The sequence below is a fragment of the Erigeron canadensis genome, chromosome 7 (assembly GCF_010389155.1).
Source record: "Erigeron canadensis isolate Cc75 chromosome 7, C_canadensis_v1, whole genome shotgun sequence".
Lineage (NCBI taxonomy): Eukaryota > Viridiplantae > Streptophyta > Magnoliopsida > Asterales > Asteraceae > Erigeron > Erigeron canadensis.
Genome location: NC_057767.1, coordinates 25658821 through 25686225, shown reverse-complemented (window position 1 = coordinate 25686225; position 27405 = coordinate 25658821). Strand labels below are relative to the sequence as shown.

The 27405-nt window shown below is 32.1% G+C and overlaps 2 protein-coding genes across 2 annotated transcripts; both read right to left on the bottom strand.

The window, feature by feature from the left end:
* Positions 1–4995: 4995 nt before the first annotated feature.
* On the bottom strand, positions 4996–7748 carry LOC122609169. The gene is made up of 5 exons (XM_043782227.1): positions 7705–7748; positions 6125–6410; positions 5895–6026; positions 5515–5802; positions 4996–5292 (listed from the first exon to the last, which is right to left on the bottom strand). The coding sequence occupies exons 1-5, from the start codon at positions 7746–7748 to the stop codon at positions 4996–4998; spliced, it is 1047 nt and encodes a 348-aa protein (XP_043638162.1).
* Positions 7749–21955: 14207 nt separating this feature from the next.
* On the bottom strand, positions 21956–25227 carry LOC122608392. The gene is made up of 5 exons (XM_043781491.1): positions 25043–25227; positions 23322–23607; positions 23091–23222; positions 22715–22942; positions 21956–22548 (listed from the first exon to the last, which is right to left on the bottom strand). The coding sequence occupies exons 1-5, from the start codon at positions 25084–25086 to the stop codon at positions 22252–22254; spliced, it is 987 nt and encodes a 328-aa protein (XP_043637426.1). The 5' UTR covers positions 25087–25227; the 3' UTR covers positions 21956–22251.
* Between the last annotated feature and the right edge of the window lie 2178 nt (positions 25228–27405).

Here is a 27405-nt window from a genome sequence, read left to right as displayed (position 1 = left end):
TGTGACTTGACTTGAACTTACTTAACCAACTTGTGTAGCGTTATAGAGTTGTCTTTGATGATACTATGATATATGTTGATAGGTTGTGGACACGTGACGGTTGTTGGACATTTATAGCTCGATATTAACGTGTCGTTTTGCTTGGAAATCAAGGTGAGTTCGTAGCTCCCTACTCGTTTGAGATTCGGGCTGAAAAGTGTGCAACCTTTGTGCGTTAATTTGTTTGTTTGTGCAATTATGTGTTTACCTTGATTGATGACATAGTTCAATTGTGCATACGTTTGATTTCCTTGATGATGACATGACTTGATTGTGCATATGTTTGAGTGTCTTGAGTGATGATATTGTTTGGTTGATGGATTTGTTGACGTGTAAATATGTGGTTGTTATATGATTATTGTATGTGCATGTTTGGTTGATTATTAGGTTAGTTGTGTATATATGGAAGACGGTATTACTTTCGAAAGGTTGGAGATGTGGTGGGAAGGCTGCGGGTGACCCTATATATAAGCATCAAAGGCCTTTCTAAAGTAGCATCGTACGAAGTATATACACCTAGTGTTGTTTCTGGGTGGACATTTATGGTCATGGTAAAATTGAGTACATTGAGGTACATTACGTGCAATTGAGTACAATGAGGTACATTACGTGCAATGGAGTACAATGAGGTACATTACGTGCAATTGAGTACAATGAGGTACATTACGTGCAATTGAGTACATTGAGGTACATTACGTGCAATTGAGTACAATGAAGTACATTACGTGCAATTGAGTACAATGAGGTACATTACGTGCAATTGAGTTCAATTGAGGGACATCGATAGACATGTTTGGCATTATAGAACTTGTTAGATACTTATGGATATCATTATTACTTGTTCTTGTTTACTATGTGTATTCTAAATACCTTGCGTAGTTCATTATGTGAGTACCCATGTGAGGGTCATTGATGGACATTGATTGATTATGGATTGTTTGAGTATGATTGTTTTATTTATGATTAGGATAGTTGTACATACATGGAAGATGATGATACATTTAATGAGTTGCAGATGTGGTGGGAAGGCTGCGGGTGACCCTGTATACAAACATCTAAGATTCCTTAAATGTAAAGTCGTATGAAATGTATGTGTATTGTGTTTGGTTGTGTTTGATGGACAGGATGTACTTGAGACAATAGGGTGGACAATTGAGGTGCAATGTGTGCAAGTGCAATAAACGGGTACTTTATGTACTTAATGAGAATTGAATGACATGAGAACAATTTAGGAGCATTGATGAACTTGTGTTGACATTTTAGAACTTAATGGATACTTGTTGATGTCCATATTTTGTGTTCTCGTGCATTACATGTGTTCGTGTTCTAGCTTTGGTATAATTTGTGTAATGGATACGTGTTGGTCTAGGTTGCGCTACGAGCCAACCCAAATTGCATAATTGTGCCTTTTAAGGACTTATTGTAAGTGTGTTCCTTGTTCATTATCTTTGTTCATAATGCGAATGGATTTGGATTTAGATCCTTGTCATTTGCTCCTACGAACTCACCAACCTAGTGTTGACCTTGTTTAGTACACTTTTCAGGTAAACTTGTGAATCCAAGACGTGATGATCGATTGAGGCTTGTGCTAGGACCTGGGCTTGGACTTACATGGATCCAGGATTCATTCGCCCTATGTTATGCATTTTATACTTGACTATTAATGTTGGATTCACCGGATCCTTTTATGCATATAGATCATGTTCTACGATAATTCCATGCACACGCTATATCTTTTCGGAGACATTTCGTGCGTAGCTTGGGGTGTTACAACTACGGTGACACGGTGTATGGGAGAGTCTGCTTCTCATGCTCTACATAAGATAGAAAACGACTTTCAACCTTGCATGGAGTGAGGATTGAACCCTTGACATGTGTCTCTGAAATTGAAGGGTCTTAACGACTTGATCCAACCTTGCTGGTTTAAAAAATCTATTAAAAGAATTCTTTAATATATGGATATTCACTTCCCCTCCGGCATTTGTTTAGGCTATTGGTCTAGTCAATTAAGTGACTTTTCTTAGGGTGTTTGGGATTTTGGAAATATTAAGTGCATATAACTCATTTTTTTCAACGTTCAAGTGTTAGGCTATGAGGTAGGTTTTGAAGAATTAAAAAGAACTTATTTTTAAAGGGTGTTTGTTTGTGATTATGTGTTTTCAAAACACATTTTGCCCTTATCATATGAAGGATTTTTGCTAGTTGTTCCATATATTGTAATTAGAAAAGTCCCAATCTTTTAATTACAACATTTAAGCTGTAATAAGCACTTAAAATCCTTCTTAAAAAGTGAGTTTATATTATCTCTATAATATGTATTTGAATTTGAATGTATGCAGCAAGCCTTTCCACTGGTCAGCATTGTTGAGGTCTAGTAATTCACCAGAGAAATTCTTCGTTTTAGGTAGTTTTGTCTTGATGGTGGTTTACATATTACCACTGTTGATTATTGGACATATCTTATATTGGAAGAAACCCAAGGAACAAAAGACCACTATCGTTATACTTTTCATGCCATCTATTTATGCTCTTGCCTCATATCTTGAACTGCATGCTATTAATAGTCATGCCTGTGACATCTTTTTTATGGTCTTGGACTCCATCAAGGAATGCTATGCTGGCCTGGTGAGTGAGATATCCATCCATCCATCCCCATATCTAAAATTTAATCTCATTTTGTTATATTTTTTTCTTCTTCATCAAATTCAGGTTATTGGAATGTTCTTGAGGTTGTTATACACATATTTGAATATAAACAATGAAAAACTCTCTCAAAAACAGTTTATATTAATGCGAAGATCAATTCGTAACTTTTTTTCCGGTAACTCTTATCCAGGTAAGGATGTGCCTTTAGTACAATAGATTCTGTTTTTAATCAGCAATATGAATATATATATACTAGCATTGTACCCGCGCGATATGACGGGACATAAGAAAAAAAACTGGTTAATTAGCGGTACCCTACCAGATCACCGTACATATGGCTATGTGTTTTAGACGGCGGAGACGACGGCGGTTTTGGGGGGCGGTGGCTATAAGTATTTTATTTTTATGAAAATAAAAATAAAATAATAATAAGGGAAGAAGAAAAGAGGGACGCACCTGGAAATCAAAGGAATTTCAAAGTGGAAACCCCCACAAACCATTATATTGTCGATGATACTAACAGATTTTGGAAAACTTTTTTTTTTTTTTCTGAAAGTAGGAATCGGAATACTTAATGCCGTTTTACTTGTTCTCTGTTTGCATTTTTTTTCCCACTCCCAGACGGAATTTAGGCGTGGCGTTGCTTTCTTTAATGAATGACAGAGGAAACTAAGACAGTATTTAAGCAGCACACATCGATCCTCTCTTATAATTACTGTAACAATTTTATCGTATTTTTAATTTTTTATTTGTAATTTTAAAGGTCTTGAGTTCGATCTCTAGGGATGGCGAAATCTTAGGGTTTTTCCCTCTGAATATTTGTAATGGTCCATGGTCAACATCTTGTTGTGTAGAGTATATGCAAGGCTTCACCATTATACGGCGAGGTTTTCCCGATGTCGTATGCCGACTGAATGTTCGAAAAAAGTATATAATAAAAGAGAAATATTTTTAAATCTTTTATTGAATAAGGTTAAACAAATGTTTCAAATACAGATATCGTTCAATAATGTCGGGCATTAGTCGCGATACAATTAACCCGGTGGTATTTTTATTTTTCATTCAAAAAATATTTAAAATTTAAAAAAACCAAATCAAAAAGAAGAAAGAGAGTGGTAAACTAGTGGTTATCATTGTTCTTTTAATATTTGTTGTTTTCACGTTAACTATACCCTATCGTAGGTATATATGTAAGCATTTGGCTTCTTACGTTAGATCAGATTTTAAATGTGTATGCATCCAAACAGAAATTTATAAGAAAAAGGTTGCTCATGCAAAAGGAAGATATTAGACAAGTGAGAAAGTTAGGAGAATGGAAAGGTATGCGAGAAAGAATAAAATGAGATGATTTTTATCGTTGGTAAAAAATAAAAAAAAAATACAAGTATCATGATGTTAAGGAACGGAAAATTGACCTACACGGGCCTATCAAATTTTAAAAAAGATTACGGGAGTAGTCATGGCTCCAATTTTTTTCAACAGAAGTATAAGAAAGTATTAGATTCTTACTGGATAATGATAAATTAACCTAATTAATATGTCTAAAGATATGTCTAATCGTAAGATGATAACAAGACAAAATTAAGAAAGAGAATTAGTGAAATCCACATATCAAATTCTTAAGTTTAATTTATTTTTGTTCATATTTAATAATGGAAAAATATGGTTTGAGGCAGTAGTGACTCAAGGGTAAGGCAAATGAAGCAAGGGCTTTAGGCCCCAAAATTTTAAAGGCCTCATATTTTAATAATTATATATAGAATCCGGCACAAACAAGAATTTAAATAGTTCAGGAAAATAAGAAATATAAAAGTTTATGTGCTACATGATATGTGACCATATTCACTACAAGTATATATTGTGTGAATAAATCAATTGTACTAAGTTGAAAACATGTTACCGGAATCATAAAATCAATTATATAATTCAATTGTTGTATCGGGGCTAAGGTTCCCTACATTACTCTTCTTTTTAACAATTTTATTAATATGAAAGGCCACGTAATAAAAATTCGCTTCAGGCCCCCTATTTGGTTGAGCCGCCTCTGGTTTGAGGAGGAAGAAGATGACCTTTTTCTTTTTTACATTGTCCTTTTTTATGTCTAGATTTTTTTTTCTACACCATCTATAACCAATTAGGTTGATTTATCATTATCCATTAAATATTAACTAATAAAACTATAAAAAATGAACATAGAATTAGAGCTTCTGCATTCATAGCCCTTCTCAAAATGAATTAGGAGTTGTAAGGAAGATTTTCTTTTAATTAAGTGGGCAATTAAACTAACTCTAAACAATAATCTCAAGACTTTCAAGCAGTGACACAGCTTTCTAATGACTTCTTCAAAGACTCGGCAAGCTCAGGCATAGGCGAAGGCTGTTTGATAGAATGAACAGGAGCCTTAACAGCATTTATAGGCTTAGACACAGGTTGCTGGATTGGGAGAATAAAAGCATCATTAAAATATATATACTGAGTGAACGCTGGATTTTGAATAGAAGCGAGAATAACCATCTCCAAAATCACTAAGTTGTTTTGCAGCTCTTGGTTCCAAAAAAGATTTGATTCGATTAGGCCCATTGAATCAAAAATCCTAAGTAAACCTCCCTGCAAATAATCATACAAAATTTAGTGTTAAAGAAACTACAATAAAAAAAACGTAATTGTGATTCCTAACGAAATTAAATAAACCAGATCCTAATGTTGTTGCAACAACTATTAAACTCCCACAATCCAAAATTTGAACACCCTCAAAATCTTGGCTTGCAATATAAAACCCAGAATTTCAGATATGGATAACATGTCGAACGTAGGTCAGTCATATGTTACCTGGTAAAAGCAGACGAAGATGATCGCTTTGACAAAAAAGAACTGGTCATGTGTACGTTTTGGCAAATCAATAATATATGCTTTGTAGAAAACAAACACAGTATAAAATGCCAAGGAAAGTGATAGGTTCGTGATGAAAAAGAATGCCCAGTTAAGCCAAATAGGATATATCTCAAAAAGTTGCAACAGAATCATCAGAACAGAGCACAAGAAGCGAATCACCACAAACTGCCATGTCCAATAGTTAATGTACTTCAGGTTATTGAGGTTCAGTCTAAAATAGCGACCCTGCATTCAATAGTTCATAATATGTTATATATATATATATTCATATTGCTGATGAAAAACAGATATCTATTGTACTAAAGGCACATCCTTACCTGGATAAGAGTTACCGGAAAAAAGTTACAAATTGATCTTCGCATTAATATAAACTTGACATGTTTTTGAGAGAGTTTTTCATTGTTTATATTCAAATATGTGTATAACAACCTCAAGAACATTCCAATAACCTGCATTTGGTGAAGAAAAAAAAAACACAAAACGAGATTAAATTCATATATATGTATATATATATATATATATATGGATGGATGGATATCTCACTCACCAGGCCAGCATAGCATTCCTTGATGGAGTCCAAGACCATAAAAAAGGTGTCACATGCATGACTATTAATAGCATGCAATTCAAGATATGAGGCAAGAGCATAGATCGATGGCATGAGAATTATGACCATAATGGTCTTTTGTTCTTTGGGTTTCTTCCAATATAAGATATGTCCACCGATCAGCAGTGCTAATAAGTAAACCACGAGCAAGACAAAACCACCTAAAACAAAGAATTTCTCAGGTGAATTACCAGACCTCAACACTGCTGACCAGTTGGAGTTATCCCTGCATACATTCAAATTCAGATACATATTATACTTATAACAAACTCACTTTTTAAGAAGGATTTAAGTGCTTATTACGGCTTAAAAGTTGTAATGAAATATTGGTACTTCTCTAATTGCAATGACTCTTATAAAACTAGTAAAGTTTGTTTATATAATATGGAATTTGTTGGACTTAATTGTATAAGTCTTGTTGTCAAAAGCTGGGGTCTTAATCGTAGCTAGTCTGAAGATGTGTTTTAGTCTACAATTTTTGTTAGAGTCTAGGGATCAAATGTGTACTAAAGCTCAATTGGGCTCTAAAGAGAAAGGGGATGGGTGTTTGAGCTAACACCAACCTACAAACAGAAGGACGTGACGATTGATGAAAAGGGAAGCAACGATTGAAGCAACACGAGTATTCAAAGGGACATGATGGTTGGAAGATAACCGTCATTAGGGCACTTTATTAATTGTATCCAGTTTTTGTGTATCTCAATACAATATATATATAAATTGTATCCAGTTTTTGTGTATCTCAATACAATATAAACAATGGTTTATTGTTTATATAGAATCAAATTTCTTGTTTAATCTTGTGCTAGTTTGATCTGGTGGATATCAAATCTCAATTTGCTAACAGAATTCTCCCTTTTAAAAATCGCAAAAACTGTTTTGAAAACACACAATCACAAACAAACACCCTTTAAATATAGACCAACACTTAAAAACGTTGAAAAAACGCAAGAAGTTATATGCCCTTTAAATAAGCGAAACACGCAAACACCCTATATAAAAGTCATTCAATTCACTGGGACCAAATAGCCTAAACAAATTCTGGAGGGGAAGTCAAGTTCCACATACTAAAAAATATGCTCTAATAAACAAACCAATATTTTAACTTTAAAAGTTGGTTTAACGTCCCACTGTACTAAAACTCAAAAAACAGCATGGTTTGAATTAGTGGTGAACACTCTGGCCTCTGAGACAACGGTCAAAGATTCGATCCTCATCCCATGCAAAGGCCGAAGGTCCTTTTCTACCATATGGGTAGAACCTGGAAGCAGCCTCTCTACCTAAGGTTTGCCTACCTGTCCAACTATTAGGGCCGTGGAATACCGCAGTGGGCGGTTCCTTTTCTACTTTGTTGTATTTAAAATCAAAACAACATCCAATAATAACAATACCAATAACAGAAGTTATTAGTGACTCTAACATCCAGGATTGGGGCCGTTAATTTCTTGTAAATTCTAGGAATTTCTAATAAAGTGAAGTTTTTTTTAAATAATACTCCTAAAAAGGAAAAAAGGACGCACCTGGAAATCAAAGGAATTTCAAAGTGGAAACCCCCACAAACCATTGTCACTGATACTGACAGATATCGGAATATATATATATATATATTTTTTCTTTTTCTGAAAGTAGGAATCGGAATCGCAGCGCTTTTTTCTTTAATGAATGAGAGATACTTTATGCAAGGGGTTTAATTATCATCTTTAGTTTATAAACTGAAATTCTTTTTTATATTTTTTTCGTGTAAATATACGGGCTTGTAATTTCATCTAGTTTATTATTATTTAAAATTTTAGTTTATAATTTTTAGGTGATAAAAAATTGATATATATTAAGAACTTTCAATTTATAGTGAAATAATTTCAAAATATATTTATCAAAGTTGTACCATGTCATAATTTGTCCATCAAAGTTGTTGATTATGACGTACATATCGATATTTGAATATTAAAAAAAATCATAATATGTTACTATCATTTTATTTGATTTATTGTTACACATTGTGATATTACATTTTTATTTTACATTTTTAACAATCATAACTTATTTTTAGATAAAACATATTTTAAAAATTTCAATTAGAATATAACAATGTTATATGTGTTTCTTATATATATTACATTTTTACATGCTTTATTTTTCATATATATGTTACGACAGTTACTAAAAAAAACTTTAAAAATTTAAAATATTAATATTACATTTACTTTTAAAATCTTAATATTATAACATTGAATTTTATTTATTTTTAATAATTAATTTTATATTTATATGATAGAAGGTATAATTATGATATATAATAATTATTATTCTATTAAATATATATTATTTATTATTGTATTGGACATGTATTAACTATTATTCTTTATCTATTATATTGAAATTAATAGTTAAAAAAAAATATAAATTTGTAATTGAAAACAAAAAATTGTAAGTTAAAATCAAAATTGAAAACAAAAGTAAACTTTAAGAAATCGAGAGTGATGATTGGTCAATAAGTTTTTAGAGAAACTGCATTTATTATATTAAAAAAAAAGAGATTTTATAAAAGTTTTTTAATTAATTAGTTAATGAAAATCTAAAACAAAATTCTCAAGTTGATAACTATAAAATGTAATAATTATAAATTATGTGTTTAGTGAGGGTTGATAACTACTACAAATTATAATAATTATAAATTAAGTATTTAGTGAGGGTTAAAAAGTGTAAACTATAAATTAATATTGACATCATCAATTTTCATTTTGATAAAATCGAGAGTTATGATTGGTTAATAAGTTATTAAGTCAGTTGTCTTTTACGAGTATTATATATTAAGATTAAAATTAAAATTGATAATTATTACTTAATGTAATGATATATATGTGTAAAATATAGGTCTAAAAATATGCTTAATATATTCAATAAATGACACATGAATATTGAATAACACTCATTTGCTTTTTTAATCTATGGGTGGTGATCTATACATAGAGATAGCAAACAAACCCGTACCCGATGGAGAAATCCGAAACCCAACATTTTTGGTCCGGGTATGCGGGTCTAAGGCCGGGTATGCGGATCGTTTTAATACTTTTACTGGGTTCGGGTCCGGGTACGATTTTATATAAAAACCCGCATTCCTAACCCGTATACCCGAAACCGCCCCGAACCCGTATACCCAACTCGTATACATTAGTTACATAATAGTAGCATGTTTACATTTTTAGCATATCCCTTAATGGTTCTCCAAATACACTTAGTTGAATCAACAACATATTAAACTTTAGCCTCTCGAAATTAAATACAAATTTTTTTAGTCAGAATTTTTTTCATCTTGATCATAGTCTAAACAAACATTAAATACCTTTCTAGGTGATTGATAATGCAATTACTAACTCTAAACAAATGGACTACTAACTCTAAACAAACATGATTTAAACACAAAAGGATAGACTATGATCAATTGTTCAAATACCTCCTTCAGCCCTTTCTAGGTGATTACTCTCCCTGTCTATGCTTGCGTCATTATTTGGTTGGGGGCACCTAAGTTCCTTGGATATCTACAACAAAAAGTCAATAAGATAGACTATGATCAACAAAACCAAATGCCATACTGGGAACTGGAAAAAACAGGTTAGCATCAATACCTGCATCCTTTCGGTAATGTACAAAATCTAAGGGTCACTCTTCTTTGTCACGTACTTCACTTCACGATTGCTGAAAATCATTTTCAACTTTCACTTCCTTTGATTCACTAGTTCATCAAATTTGCTGATATTGAACTCAGCCATTTCTAGAAATTGTGGAAAATTTCAAATTATAAAATGCAAGTGATTCAACTGCAAGCAACTTAACAACTATGGTACTAATTAAAAAACTGCCTTCACTAACCCGAAATATATCATCGGCTTCTATTCTTGTTTTTCAACCACTTATACCTTTCCTCCTTTCTGCCGTTCAAAGAAAAATACCTTTCCTCCTAACAAAAGGGAAACCAGAAGACAAGAAGCAGTTGAGAAAAACAAAAATTCTGTAATAAACTTGAATTATGCAAAATTCTTTCAGATAATGGTTGACGAGATCCATTGAACTTCTATTCAACCACTTTTGCACATTCTAAATGTTGCTTTAATGTTTAAACAGATTAAAACCTCAACACATTTGACCGGGAAAATAGCCATTATACCTAGTTCCAACCTGCCTGACACGCCCATTTTCTCACCCGTATTATACATTTATCTTACCATGTGGCTAGCAACTCCAAGCACTGCTCGTGGATTTTCTTAACTTAAGCATATAATAAACCTTAATGCCACATCTTCTAGTGTTTCACTTGTTCATCTCTATGCATGAAAAGGTACTGTATCAAAACGGAACATATTACATTGTTTCAAGCTATAACCAAACTTTGGTAACTTTATGCAAACGATATAATGTGATTTTGTTTCGTTTCAGTTACTACTTTTGGAGACTTAATATTTGACTAAAAAAAAACCCTGCTCCAAGTAATGACGTGCCCATCATATTGGCTAAAGTCTTCTTTAAATCGCTTATTGTAGTATCAGTGACCTACACAACTATCTGACCATTTATAGCTATTAAATAGGCTCTAGTCAAAACAGGTTACCTTTTGACGGGAAGGCCTGATACATTTCTACACAGTTTTCTAACTTTACAATAGATCAATACTCGGCATAAGCACAAGTTCGTCAAAACTGTTAAAAGAACTATTTGGGAGCATTCCACAATAGGATTGTATTTCACGTAACCGAAAACAAATCATTATAAATAAATGATTAGAACTACCAACTCTACAATGAGAACAACATCAATATGCCTAAATGCAGTTACCTTATGCCAATTCAGAAATGGTTTTTAGTCAGAATCAAAACCAAATCTCCAAGTCCTTGAACTTTAAAAAAATTTGTCACTCCACCCGTCCATCTATACAAAAGAAACTACTCGTATAAGCTAAAAGAGGCATTTCTATACAAACAACAGTAGAAAAAAGTATGAAGAAGACGACCTTGATACCATATCACTTCCATCCACATTCGAGCTTTGTTTACCATCAAAGGGGTCATGCCTTTATAAAACAAAATGATGACATGTTATTTGATCATTCAGTGTTTGCAGAGCGTACATCAGTTCTTAAAAATGAGCAGAATATATTAAAAGCAGATTATATATAATTGCAAAATGGAATACTCGGAAATGCTACTATAATCTAATGGTTTCGTTCCTAATCAGATGGTAACTATATACTAGAAAAGGTAGACTTTTAAGTGCACTTGATCTATCAAAACTGTAATAAGTAACTAATCTATCAACATATAGTAACGAAAAAACAAACAGGAATTCAAACATCTTACATTACAAGAGACATGACATATGAAAAACATTTTATAACCTCAAGGCAACAAACAATATTTACACTAGCTTTAGCTTCGTTACAATAAACAACTCATATAACAAATCAATCACACTAGCTTTAGACTCATTACAATATTTTAAAGTAAAACTAACTATACATCAAAAATTCATAATAATAACACATAAACGCTATAGAAAAACTACTACGAAAATCTGTAACAAATCTAACAAAAGTCGCACTAGCTTTAGAGTTTAGCCAACTACAACACATAAACGCAATAGAAAAACTACTAAGAAAATATATGGCAAAATCAAACAGAATTCACACAAGCATTAGCCAACTACAACAAATAAACTCTATATAAAAAAAAATACTAGGAAAAGCTTTTAACAAATCAAACAGGATTCCCACTAGCTTTAGCCTCGTTACAATATTTTGAGGTAAACTTTTATTATACATTATCAAATATCAGTTTCTCTAACCTAAAAGCCGACTAAAATATCAGAACACGGAAACTAAACAAAATATATGTAAAATTGATTAAATGATTCACAAAATCATAATAATGACACATAAAGTCCGTTTATATCTTTCTACTTTTGATAATAAGTTATTTAAAGTAGAAAATTACTGCTGTAATTACAAACCAAAAATAGTGTAAATATTGATCTAAAATTATCAGATCAGACTAACATTAACGCACAAAATCATAAAACTAATCTAAAATTGTACAGTAACTATATAACCAACTATATATCAAAATTTTAAGTAAAAATTTATCTAACTCACAATATACTAATATTAAGGCACAAAATATCAAAATTAAACTAAAATTCTAAAGTAACAAACTATAAACAAAAGTTTACGTAACAATTGATCTGAATTTAGCAGAAAAACTAATTTCGAAGCACAAAATCATAGAATTAACCTAAAATTCTATAGCAACAAGATATATACCAGAGTTGAAGCAAAAATTAAACTAAATTTATCAAAATATACTAAAATTAATGAATAAAATCATAAAATTAACCTAAAATTCTATATAAACAAGATATACACCAAAGTTTAAGCAAAAAATGAACTAAAGTTATCAAAATATACTAAAATTGATGAATAAAATCATAAAATTAACCTAAAATTCTATAGAAACAAGAAATACACCAAAGTTTAAGCAAAAATTGAACTAAATTTATCAAAATTTACTGAAATTATTAAACATAATCATTAAATTAACCTAAAATTCTATAGTAACAAATACTGAAATCATATAATCGTACACTATACATATAAGTATATAAATACACGAAAGCTAATTTAAATTCGGTATATGATACATACCTGCCGGCAATAGAAACAGAATAGAATGTCAATAAAATCACCGTAAATAGACATAAGAGGATGAATTTAGTGAACGGAGACATCATGTGGATTTACAGTTGAATTGGAGTAGATTAGGTGTGGTGAAATTAAGAAATGATGTAAATTTGTGTTTATATAGAGCGGGAAATGGTTCGTGCGGGATACAAGGGTAGTTTGGTAAAAATGCATGAGGTTTAAATATAAAATAAAGAGTGGTGTTTGGATATACATTCTAACAGCTGTTATTTTGTGTTGTTTTAGCAAATAACCAAAATTTTTCCAAACACCCCCCTTCTTCATAGTAGTAGTGGTAAAATTGCTATTTCTTCCGTTCCCTGTTAAAATAATTGAAAATATATAAAAAAGAAAAAAAACTAAAGAAATATGATAAAATATTAATAATAAAATACAAGCAATTAAACCAGATTAGGGTATAGGTGTATTTTACCCAGATAAAAATTAACTTAACCAGGGTGAATCCCGTTACCCAAATAAAAGATTAACATTGTTGGCAAATGATGGATTAGCAGCAAATCGATTTCTTGAAACCCCATCTTCTCTCAGATTATAAGTCGTACTTTTTATTAGGGTTTTGTCGAATGGAATTATGTTTTTATGGTTTTTTGGTGGAAAAATAATAAGAATAAGAATAGCAGACAAAAAAGGGGGGAGAGTTTTTTTTTTTTTTTTTTTATTTAAGCCCAACCCATGGAAACCCTTCCCTTCCAGCTTCCACCCTCTAGATATTATTAGTACTTTTATTATGAATACGAGTATTAATTAATTAATTGATAATTGATTAAATTTAGAATGTAAATCGTTATCTCCTCGAAAAAGAACTTATGATACACTACTTACCAACGGGTTAATAGCCGATGGTAAAAAATTCTTTATGTGAAAACTTGAATTTTGAGAAGTTCACGAAAAAGATTTTTTGTGTTTTTAAAGCGGACTATCAAGGGTTTTCCTGCTAGTAATCTAGTAGATACTAGAATTTTATCTCGCAGAAAATACATGTAAGTTTAACAAAATTGTTTATAGTTAATTTGGTAATAATTAAGTATGATCCTTAAATATAAGAAAATATATTTGAAATATAGGCTATTATAGGCCCTTTAGAGCAAATTTATGAATTAAATAGTATGAGAAATAAATTTTTTGTTATTTTACAACTATAGTTTTAGACACATGAATTTTTATAAATTTATTTAGATGTAGGCAATTATAGGTCCTGTAAAACATATTTATAAATAAAATAGCTTGAGAAAAAAAAAATTTATAACTATAGTTTAGCTAACAACCAGTTAAGATGTATTCAATACATATAATTTTTGTATGTCATAGGTTTTTGTTGGATATATGTATTCTAGTTTACTTTAAAGAAGATTTTGGATTCAAAAAGTTAGAAGATAACTTTCACAAATTTATTGTTCAGAACAATTCCAGGCTTTTCATCTTACCAGGAGCCAACTTCACAAATCTGATACTATAGTAAATCTGATGAAATGCAAAAATAGATGTGCTTACAGACCTGATCATATTTACATCTCTCATCTTGAACATATATAAGCTATATACAAAAGGCAAAATTACAAGTAAAAAGAAATTACTAAAGATTCATTGTATTTGCAAATACCAAAAATTTGGTCTCTTCACTGGAGTCTTGACTGGCCCATCCTAACTAGAGTAGATATCTTTTGGAGTGGAGTCTTGATTGGAGTCTTATCTGGAGCCTTAACGGGAGTCGCTTACTGAAAGGAAAAATCTTGGAGCTTTATTTTTTGAAGTAGAGTCACTGAACTAAATAACTGAAGTAACTTTACTGGAGAGTAAAGCTACATGCTATTGGATACTCACTGAAGTGTCTACTGAGACTGATAAGCTTCACTAGTGAGTCGTAAGCTTTAGTGGTCATTGATCGTTGTTGACTGAAGTTTTCACAATTTTCACAAGTTTTCATTTTGTGTACTTTTGAAACACCATTCACAAACTTTGACTAATTACATGGTATATATGAAACTGACTTGATTGATGGTGATTATCCATTATAATATACATGCTATCCAATTTATACTAAATGGATCGATGCTTCCTTTCGAATTGTATTTACAGTTGGGAGTTGATTTTGGTTCAGGGGTCATATCACTTTCCTAATCGACGCAGGTAATTAACCACGCATAATAATTATAATAATTAATTAACCATTAATTACGAACTAAAACCATTTTTAGGTTACCTCCTTTACTTTATAATTTTATACAGAAAGTTATAAATAAGACTAAAGAACCTACCATGACATCTCATCTGGAACTAACTGCCCTTCTCCATCTATTATTTTGCTAGCGTCTCATTTCCAAATCCTGCTGCAACTTCTGCGATCAGTAAATCTCCAACTTCAAATTTTAATATACGTATATGAATAAAATAAACAATCTGATGCTTCAAAGTTTTGCTGAGACGAAGCAAAGAACAATGAGCAAGTAACGCAATTGTTATGTTGAGTTTAGGACATACCCAAAATGCAGGCAATGCACAACCTCCTCCATGGCCCTTCACAGCAACCCTCAATTTTTTGTATTAAATTTAGGACATATTTTTAATAATCAAGGACAAAATAAAAAGAAAAAGAATAAAACCTTTAGAATATTACTTTTTCATCATCATCTTCATCTGCTGCTGACCTATCCACCAATTAAATTCTCCAGTCACGACTCCAGTTCATCCACCAGTTTAGTACCCAGTTCATCCACCAGTTCATCCACCAGTTCAGTTGAATTACCAGTAAAAATACCAGCCAAGACACGAGTTCATCCACCAGTTACCCGACCCATCCACCAGTTAAATTTCTCCAGTCAAGACTCCAGTTTATCCACCAGTTTAGTACCCATAATGATATATCAGTTGTACAATAACGATATATCAGTTTATATCCTATGAATATAAATGGTAACGGACTCTAACCTATATTGTATACACATAATGACCAATGTTATATAAGAGCAGTGGCGGCTGTTTGAATCTATATATCTAATTGTGCAGATATAGTTTGTGTCTCATCTCTAACTCTCTAAGACATGATCTTTTACAACTAAGCTAAAAATAATCAGATCAAATTCAAATTCAGAACCTCCAAGGTTTAAGAACCGAATAATGGTTTCTTACTTAAAAATGTCGACTGCTTCAATTACTCATTTGCCTCTACTCCAATCTCTCAAAATACGGTTTCATCGTAAACCCCCCTATGTCACACAATATTATATACTTTATAAATTAAGTGTGCAGTCACACAAAGGATATTTCTTAGATAGAAATTAAGAAAACTAATATGGAGGTAAACCTTCTTAGCAACTAGGGCTGTCAATGGGTTCGAGTTCGGGTTGATAGGTTCGGGTTGGCGGGTTGGTGGGTTGAAAAACTGCGACCCTAACCCAACCCACTAAAAGTTTCAGGTCAGAAATTTCAACCCTGGCCCACAACCCGTCAACCCATGACCCAACCCATGTGACCTGAGAAGCAAATATATATAAATATAAAATGGAATAAATCAACCAATATAAAGCTTTATCATTGATGGTGTAAGCCGAAAACGAATGGTACAAAAAAGAAAGAAATACGAGGGTATTGTTAATACTTGGCACAAAGTTAACAAACTTACCGCCTCATCCTACATCACTTATCATCTCACAGAATTTTGAATCCTCCTTTTATTTCATATTTGAAGTTACTTTAGGTTAGAAATATAAAAAAAAAATGAGAATAGGATGTATGAATTAGTGTAATGTGGAGTATGAACTATTATATATAATTCAATTATTTTAAAGATATTGGGTTGGCGGGTCGACCTGACAACCCAACAACCCAACCCGGACCCAACCCAGAAAAAATCAGGTTGGCGGGTTGGTGGGTCGAAAATACTCAACCCTAACCTGATTTTTTTCGGGTTGGGTTTGGGTTGGGTCAAAATTGACAGCCCTATTAGCAGCTTCTATCGATCACTTGGTACATATATGCCATTTTTCTCTCTGGTAGCATGCAATTCTAAATGAGCAATGACTTAAAATCACTGTAAGAGAACAGCTCAAATGGTTAAGACATAAAATCATAGTAACTATGAAAATGCTTATAGAAAACCTATATTTGATTGTGTATAGAAAGTATATTACCTTCTCTTCTTTAAGTGCTTGATTCTTTCTTTCAGATTTCTCTTCTACAAATTTCTAATTCTCTCAGTCTTTCTCTGCAACTAATTTCCAATTTCATTTTATTTATCTATTCTAAGACCTCAATGGATTTACATATAACATAAGCAAACATTAGCCAATTCCCAATTACTACCAACTAAAAACATACGATCCAATTCATATAGCACCTAATACTCCTTATGTATACTACATTCCATCTGGGTTAATTACACAACCAAAATCTGCCATATTCCCACTACACAAAGTCGATTTATTCAAGAACCAAACAACACCTAATAATCAAGTAAATAGATTAAGCACTTTGCAATTTAAAATCTATTAAACAAACTTAATGATTTTTTAAATACATCACACAGTAAGGTTACATACCTTTGAAAGCTTATATTAATCATCCTCAAAACATGAACAATCATCGGTATTGTTTAAATCCTCACAAAGCTTGTCATAAACTCAACATCATTGGCCAAGAAATTTAAGAAACAAAAAAATCAACTACACAATAAATATCTCAAAACATGTAAAATTAACATAAGTTTTCAACTTTATAACAATATATTCATCAAATAACAATTTCTAAAAAAACCCCAAATTAAATTCTAAAAATTCATACCTAAAGTGGATAAATCCATCAAACTTTTGGCTGAAAAAAATCATTTCTATTTGCTCCCCTACACCAAGTCACCAACTGCCTCGGCTGTGTGTCGGGTATTTTTTGTGGTCATCCTTTACAAAGTATTCATATAAAAGAAAAAATAAGAGTAACTTGTATTGTAATTAAACTAGACAAGAAAGTAAATAAGAAACTAAACAACAAGAACAATAACAAGTTCAAATGGAACAAATCTATGCAAGTATAATCATATGTATCATTGACTAAATGATGAATACATGGTTGATATTACAAACTTGACTTATTAGAATACAAATGAACAATGTAAATTGTTAAGTCTAGACACACTAAAAACTTGAACAATTTCAATAAAAGTGACACACACTTGATATGTTGCGGCTGTGTTGCCTTTTATAGAGGAATATTAGGGCAACACAACCTTACATTGATAGGGACTAGATGGTGGTTGTCGACGTTCCATTGGCTCGAAGTACTTGCATGCATGAGCCTTTGTCTTCTTTACCAAATCGGTTATGAAAGAGAAAACCCTTGCTTTGGTCCCAATGGTACCTTTGCCATTCGGGGTAAATCACAGTTGGTCGAACCACCATGTGACTTTTGTCTTCATCTGGTTTGAATTCTTCCCACCATGTGACTTTTGTCTTCATCTGGTTTGAATTCTTCCCACCATGACAAACATTTAGGCAGCAGACAACCCGCTAAAGAAAGTCATTGGACTCGCTGACGACACACCTCAGCGAGCTAGTCTTATCAGCGAATCCAAGACTCAACACAATGACTCATATAAAACTAGTAAAGTTTGTTTATATAATATGGAATTTGTTGGACTTAATTGCTATGTTATCAATTTCGGTGGTATACCGGTTTTCGGTGCTTCAGCCTAATTTCGGTTTGGATTTTGTTTCCAAAATTTTCGGTTATATTGACCGAAATTATGACTTTTCAATTTCGGTGGTATTAGTGGTTTTACCGGGTTTTTTTTTTTTTTACTTTTTTTGACCAAACATAATAAAACAAAGGATAAAAAAAGGGGGAAGAGAGGAAAATGAGATGGTTAACCTTAGGCTAGCAATGACAGGTAGAGGAAAAGGTGTTAATCTCGCCATTGTTGCAGGTACTAATGTGCAGATCTTGAAGAAAGTGGCTGTTAAGTGAAACCCTAGTTTATGTTTGTGAAAGAGTGAGAAAATAAGGAGGCAGGGGATGAATAGATTAGGGTAAAGGGCGTGAGCTCTAATGTTTGAACTATTGGGTTCATTTATTTGGGGGTTTTGGTTTTTTTGGGCATTTCTTTTTATTTACTGTCTAATCCTTTATCCTTTTTAATTTGACTTTTCTTTTATAATTATAATGACATGTCTTACATATATTTTTTTGAACGGATATCTCTTACACAAATATGAAATGTTATATGTAAACGTCTATATACCCAAAAAATATAGATAATATTATATAAAATATAAAAAATTATACATAAAATATATAAAATATTAATATTTAAAATTACCGAAATACCACCGAAAAAATCGATATTTCACTTACCGGTCCTTCACTGAAACACCAAAATTTTTGTCATTAACTACTTAGCTTAATTGTATAAGTCTTGTTGTCAAAAGTTGGGGTCTTAATCGTAGCTAGTCCGAAGATGTGTTTTAGTCTACAATTGTTGTTAGAGCCTAGGGATCAAATTAATGTGTACTAAAGCTCAATTGGGCTCTAAAAAGAAAGGGGATCGGTGTTTGAGCTAACACCAACCTACAAACCGAAGGACATGACGATTGATGAAAAGGGAAGCAACGATTGAAGCAACGCACCAATTCAAAAGGACATGATGGTTGGAAGATAACCGTCATTAGGGCACTATAAATAGGTTTTTTTGTGTATCTCAATACAATATAAACAATGGTTTATTTTTTATATAGAATCAAATTTCTTGTTAAATCTTGTGCTAGTTTGATCTAGTAAATATCGAATCTCAATTTGCTAACAGAATTCTCCCTTTTAAAAATCGAAAAATCTATTTTGGAAACACACAATCACAAACAAACACCCTTTAAATATAAACCAACACTTGATCGTTGAAAAACGCAAGAAGTTATATGCCCTTTAAATCAGCGAAACACGCAAACACCCTATATAAAAGTCTATTTAATTGACTAGACCAAATAGCCTAAACAAATTTTGTAGGGTCGGGAAGTCAAGTTCCACATACTAAAGAATACTTTCTATGGATTTTTAGACCCGCGACAAATAGCTCAACGCTCTAATAAACAAACCAAGATTTTAACATAAAAAATTGGTTTAAGGTTCCACTTTACTAAAATCAAAACGCAGCATGGTTTGAATCAGCGATAAACACGGTGGACTCTCGAGACACAAGTCAAAGGTTCGATCCTCATCCCATGCAAAGGCCGAAGGTCCTTTTCTACCATTTGGGTAGCCTCTCTACCTAAGGTTTGCCTACATCTTAACTTCTTTTATACACCGTCGAGGTATTAGGGCCAAAACCCGTGGAAGACCGTACTGGCGGTTCCTTTTCTATTTTGTTGTATTTAAACTCAAAACAACATCCAATAATAACAATAACAATAACAGAAGTTATTAGTGGCTCTAAGATATCGGGGGCTCGGGGCTATGCTTTGTTATAAATTAAGGAGTGGGGCCTTAATTTCTTGAAATTCTACGCAATTTTCTAATAAAGAGACAATTTTTATAAAAAACAAAAAAAAATAATAATAAGGGAAGAAGAAAAGACGGACGCACCTGGAAATCAAAGGAAATTCAATGTGGAAACCCCCACAAACCATTGTCGCTGACACTTACATATATCGGAATACTTTTTTTTATATTTTTTTGGAATAGCAGGATTCGGAATACTTAACGCCGTTTTACTTGTTCTTTGTTTGCATTTTTTTTCCCACCTCCCAGACGGAATGTAGGCGCAGCGTTGCTTTCTTTAATGAATGACAAAGAGCAACTAAGACAGTATTTTAAGTAGCACACATCGATCCTCTCTTATAATTACTGTAACAATTTTATCGTATTTTTAATTTTTATTTTTAATTTTAGTATATAATAAAAGAGAAATATTTTTAAATCTTTTATTGAATAAGGTTAAACAAATGTTTTAAATACAGATATGGTTCAATAATATCGGGCATTAGTCGCGATACAATTAACCCGATTGTATTCTTATTTTTAATTCAAAAAAATATTTAAAATTTAAAAACCAAACCAAAAAGAAGAAAGAGAGTGGTAAACTAGTGGTTATCATTGTTCTTTTAATATTTGTTATTCTCACGTTGACTATACCCTATAGTAGGTATATATGTAAGCATTTGACTTTTTACGTTAGATCGGATTTTAATTGTGTATGCATCCAAACAGAAATTTATAAGAAAAAGGCTGCTCATGCAAAAGGAAGATATTAGACAAGTGAGAAGGTTAGGAGAATGGAAAGGTATGCGAGAAAGAATCAAGTGAGATGATTTATTTGATTATTTTTATCGTTGTAAAAAAAAGAAAAATACAAGTATCATGATGTTAAGGAACGGAAAATTGACCTACACGGGCCTATCAAATTTTAAAAAAGATTACGGGAGTAGTCATGGCTCCAATTTTTTTCAACAGAAGTATTAGAAAGTATTAGACTATATATTAATGGATAATGATAAATTAACTAATTGATATGTCTAAAAATATGTCTAATCGTAAGATGATAACATGTGAAAAAATCAGGGGCAGAAAAGAGAATTAGTGAAATCCATATGTCAAATTGTTAAGTTTAATTGATTTTTGTTTATATTTAATAATGAAAAAAATATGGTTTGAGGTGGAAGAAGATGACCTTTTTCTTTTTTATATTTTCCCTTTTTATGTCTAAATTTTTATTTTTTTCCCCGCCATCTATAACCAATTAAGTTGATTTATCATTATACATTAAATATTAACTAATAAAACTAAAAAAAAACTCAAAATTTTTAAACATAAACCTCCCAACGCCTAGTCACTTTCTCTCTGTTCCAACGTTCCAATTAATTCAGCCCTCGCAATTTCTTCGTGGGTTTTATTACCCGCCCAAGTCCCAACCCCAACACTCCCTCAACCCGGCTAGGTGGCGGCAGTGTTCACTGGTGGGTTGGGTCAACCCATTGCCAACCCTTTGTGACTCCGTCCCCCCTTGGTACTCATATATATTATGGATTTTCTAATTTATAGTCTACAACTTTACACTTATAATAGTCGGATCTCTTTGATAAATTGATGTACATATTTTTACAAATACATCGCCCAGGTACATGCCTAAAAATTCAGGATATTAACAACGTACATTACTGAAAATGCTGCATACAATTTCAAAACCGCCTACCGGAATACCTATACTAAAATAATCACACAATGTACATAGAATTAGAGCTTCTGCATTCATAGCCCTTCTCAAAATGAATTAGGAGTTGTAAGGAAGATTTTCTTTTAATTAAGTGGGCAATTAAACTAACTCTAAACAATAATCTCAAGACTTTCAAGCAGTGACACAGCTTTCTAATGACTTTTTCAAAGACTCGGCAAGCTCAGGCATAGGCGAAGGCTGTTTAATCGAATGAATAGGAGCCTTAACAGCATTTATAGGCTTAGACACAGGTTGCTGGATTGGGAGAATAAGAGCATCATCAAGATATACATGATGAGTGAACGCTAGATTTTGATAAAAAGCAAGAATCACCATCTCCAAAATCACTAAGTTGTTTTGCAGCTCTTGGTTCCAAAAATGATTTGATTTGATTAGTCCCATTGAATCAAGAATCCTAAGTAAACCTCCCTGCAAATAATCATACAAGATTTAGTAATAAAGAAACTGCAATAAAAAAACGTAATTGTGATTCCTAACGAATTAAATAAACCAGACCCTAATGTTGTGGCAACAACTGATAAACTCACATAATCCAAAATTTGAACACCCTCATGGGAACCTAGGCATATGTTACCTGGTAAAAGCAGACGAAGATGATCGCTCTGACAAAATAGAACTGGTCATATGTATCTGTTGGCATATCAATAATATATGCTTTGTAGAAAACAAACACGGTATAAAATGCCAAGGAAAGTGATAGGTTCGTGATGAAAAAGAATGCCCAGTTAAGCCAAATAGGATATATCTCAAAAAGTTGCAAAAGAATCATCACAACAGAGCACACGAAGCGAATCACCACAAACTGCCATGTCCAATATTTAATGTACTTCAGGTTATTGAGGTTCAGTCTAAAATAGCGACCCTGCATTCAATCGTTCATAATATGTTATATATATATTCATATTGCTGATGAAAAACAGATATCAGTAATACTAAAGGCACATCCTTACCTGGACAAGAGTCACCGGAAAAAAGTTACGAATTGATCTTCGCATTATTATAAACTTGACATGTTTTTGAGAGAGTTTTTCATTGTTTATATTCAAATATGTGTATAACAACCTCAAGAACATTCCAATAACCTGCATTTGGTGAAGAAAAAAAAACACAAAACGAGATTAAATTCATATATATGTATATATATATATATATATATATGGATGGATGGATATCTCACTCACCAGGCCAGCATAGCATTCCTTGATAGAGTCCAAGACCATAAAAAAGGTGTCACATGCATGACTATTAATAGCATGCAATTCAAGATATGAGGCAAGAGCATAGATAGATGGCATGAAAATTATAACCATAATGGTCTTTTGTTCCTTGGGTTTCTTCCAACAAGTAATATGTTCACCGATCATTAGCACTAAAAATAAAACCACAAGGAACACAAGAATACCGAAAACGAGGAATTTCTCAGGTGAATTACTAGACCTCAACATTCCTGACCGGTTAAAGTCATCCCTGCATACATTAAAATTCAGATACATATAATACTTATAATAAACTCAATTTTAAGAAGGATTTTAAGTGCTTATTACGGCTTAAAAGTTGCAATGAAAAATTGAGACTTTTCTAATTATAATGACCCATATGGAACTAGTAAAGTTTTATAATATGGAATTTGTTGGACATAATTGTACAAGTCTCGTTGTCAAAAGCTAGGGTCTTAATCGTGGCTAGTCTAAAGATGTGTTTTAGGCTACAATTGTTAGAGTCTAGGTATCAAATGCGTAATTAAGGTCAATTGTGCTCTTAAAAGAAAGGGGATCTGTGTTTGGGCTAACACCAACCTCAAACAGAGGGACATGACGATTAATTTTTGATTAAAAGGGAAGCAACACGACAATTCAAAAGGACATGATGGCTGGGAGATAACCATCATTAGAGCACTATAAATAGGTTAATTGTATTCATATTTGGTGTGTCAATACAATGTAATCAATGGTTTATTGTTTATATAGAATCAAATTTGTTTAATCTTATGCTAGTTCAATGTTGTGGATATTGAATCTCGATTCCTAACAGAATTCGGTCTTTTAAAAATAGCAAAATCTGTTTTGAAAACACACTATCGCAAACAAACACCCTTTAATATATAAGTTCCTTTTATATCTTCCAAACGTACCTCATAGCCTAACACTTGAACGTTGAAAAAACGCAAGTTATATGCACTTTAAATAAGCCAAACACTCGATATGAAAGTCACTTAACTGACTAGAGAAAGTCAAGTTCCACATACTAAAGAATACTTTCTATGGATTTTTTAGACCCACGACAAACAGCTCAACGCTCTAATAAACAAACCAAAATTTAACTTTAAATGTTGGTTTCACGTCCCACTGTATTTACAACCAAAACAACATCCAACAATAATAAGAAAAGAGTAATGGAGGGAACCCTAGCCCCGGTACCACAATTGCATACCCATCGACTCACCCCGTATGAGTCATATGATGCCGATACAATACCTCCATCCTAATCCCCACACGATCTGGGCACCCCGAAGGATCGAACCCATGCAAACTTCACATGTGGGTCTACGCTTCATTGGTAATGGGTACCTTAAAGGAATTATTTTTTGTGCCAAGGAGGATCAAACCTGAGACCTTTAGGTCATCAAGTAATTGCCTTACCCCTAGGCTAACTCCTTGTTATTATTATTGGTAACATCTAATAATAAATTATTAATAAACATATTTAGTGACGTTTTCCACGACTCATTATTTAGTAGAATTAGTTTTGCTATAGCTAGACGAACATATGCTTCCCACTAATATCTTATGAACTCTATAAATTTCTCATCTAAGTGATGTAAATTCTACGAATTTCTAATAAAGTGACAGTTTTTATAATAAATAAATAATAATAATTAGGGAATAAGAAAAGACGGACGCACCTAGAAATCAAAGGAAATTCAATGTGGAAACCCCCACAAACCATTGTCGCTGACACTGACAGATATCGGAATACTTTTATTTTTCTGAAAGTAGGAATCGGAATGCTTCTTCTCGGTTTTCTTCCCTTTTTTTTCGGAACCAAGCCGGAATTTAGGCGCAGCGCTGCTTTTAATTAATGAAAGAGAGATACTTTAAGCAAAAGGGGTTTAATTATCAGCACACATCCATCTCTTCTTTGCCGCTTTAAGAAAGGGAAGAAAAACGAGTTTTCAATTATTTACCGTGTTTTTTACAATCTTTATTAATTTTTATTTTATTTACTAGCATGGTACTCGCACGATGCGGCAGTAGTCATGACGGTGATGGTGTGATGGTTGGACAATGGTTGGTGCTGGAGCGACGTTGAGTTGTGTATCTAATTGATGTAAAATGTTAATGGACATATTTTAAAACATAAAGGATTGATAATGTACTTTAATCATTAATCTTAAAGAAGTAGTGTGTGTGAAAGTATTTTTAAGGGGTGCCAAGTGAAAATATTACATATTTTCAATATTACCAAAAATAAAAAGGGCTATTCTTTTTATAATATAGTATAGATAGTAAAGAAACAAACGGTAAGGAACCTTAAAATTTACATCTATCTATACTCCATATTAAAGCATTTGGCAAATTTTTTTTTCAACTAATCTGCCTTTGAAATACCTATTATACCCTCCTACAAACAACTATCTCTTCCACTTATAAGTGATTTTTCTGTACTACCATTCCATCTATTTCCCAATGCCTATCCCTAATCCCCTCCTCTCTTGCTCTCGCCGGAAGCCTAATATAAAAATTAGTTTCATCTCAACGGCAACCACCATCAACCTACAAAAAGATTAGTTTCATCTCTCCCTCGCTTAGTCTATTTAACTAAACCACAACCACCACCCAAATCACCATTCCTTACGAGCTATCCAAGATACATTAACCATCACCTTTTCAAAGGTACCGCCGCATCGTGCGGGTACCCGTCTAATAAATAAGTAAAGAGGCTGCTTTTAGAATTTCTTTAATTAATGAGAGATACTTTAAGCAAAGGGGTTTAATTATTGTCACACATCATTTCTTCACTTCCTCTTTAGTTTATAATAATGATAATTACTATAATTAAAACTATAATTATTTTATTAAATTATATACAAGAAATAAATTAAGAAAGGGAAGAAAAACGAATTTTAATTATTTACCGTGTTTTTTACGATTTTTATTATTTTTTATTTTATTTACCAGTAAAGGAAAAAAACTACCACTGTTGTTTTTTATGGATTGGACCTCAATACTTCGACAATGTATAGGGAGGTTAAAATGTAGACATACCTTATCACTATTTAACTAGAGAGACTGCTTTCAGGTTTTACCTAAATAGTAGAATAGGACTTGAAAACTTTGAATTGGATAAAAATCGAACATCTGACCTCTAAAAACCTATAAAAATAAATTAATCTAAACTTTTTATAATTTCGTGAGCAATAAGTTGTGTTGAAATGAATTGATACGATACAAACTTATGCCTTGGGAGCCTTTTAATGTATCTGTATTTACAAATAAAGGCTTGGTACGTGATCGGATTTAGGTGGTGATTAAATTTGATGGCATCAATTAAAGATGATGTTGGTTGAATACAGTACAGGCTTCGCCTTTGAAAATGGTGGTAATTGGAGAATCTGAGATTGTATTGCTGATGGAAGATGGTTGTGATTGGAGATGTTGGTGGAGAATGGTGGCTACGACACGGGTTTCACTTTTAGTACAACAAAATAGCGATGATGAAAATAATTGTAGTTATTATTCATTGATTACATTTTGTTTGATTTTGAAAAATTTTCTTTTATGTTTTTTAATAACAGGTAATAATTTTGTCCCATTAGTGTATGATGATATTGGATATTTCTGAATTGCTATTTGATAATTGTTTTTTTATGTAATCAATTCATTTGTTTAGGTAAAATTTTATAGTTTATCATAAAACACATAACATATTGAAACGAAATTTATAAGATATATGTTTTAAATCCCCCAATCTATATCTATACTACATTATAAAGAAAAAAGCCTCTAAATTTTTAACATTGAGTTGAAATTTTCAATATTGATTTTAAGTACATCCCCAAAATACCCCTCTCATCTATTCTATATTTATCTAAAATACCCATAATACCCTTTCTCTTTTTTCAAATCTCAACCAATCATTTTTTTTCTCTCTCCTCCATAAATCATTTATTTATCCAATTCATTCAAAATCTTTTATCTCAAAAATCGTACATCGATAAATTTAAAAATTTGTATGGGTGTTCTTAAAATTTCATGCTCTTTCATT

Coding starts and splice junctions, on each gene's coding strand:
- LOC122609169 (XM_043782227.1), bottom strand. CDS start 7,748: ATGGTTTGTGGGGGTTTCCACTTTGAAATTCCTTTGATTTCCAG. Junction 6,411..7,704: donor GAAATTCCTTTGATTTCCAG/GTGCGTCCTTTT, acceptor GAATGTATGCAG/GGATAACTCCAACTGGTCAG. Junction 5,803..5,894: donor TTCCGGTAACTCTTATCCAG/GTAAGGATGTGC, acceptor TATTGAATGCAG/GGTCGCTATTTTAGACTGAA.
- LOC122608392 (XM_043781491.1), bottom strand. CDS start 25,086: ATGGTTTGTGGGGGTTTCCACATTGAATTTCCTTTGATTTCTAG. Junction 22,943..23,090: donor TTCCGGTGACTCTTGTCCAG/GTAAGGATGTGC, acceptor TGGACATGGCAG/TTTGTGGTGATTCGCTTCGT. Junction 22,549..22,714: donor TCTTCGTCTGCTTTTACCAG/GTAACATATGCC, acceptor GATTATTTGCAG/GGAGGTTTACTTAGGATTCT.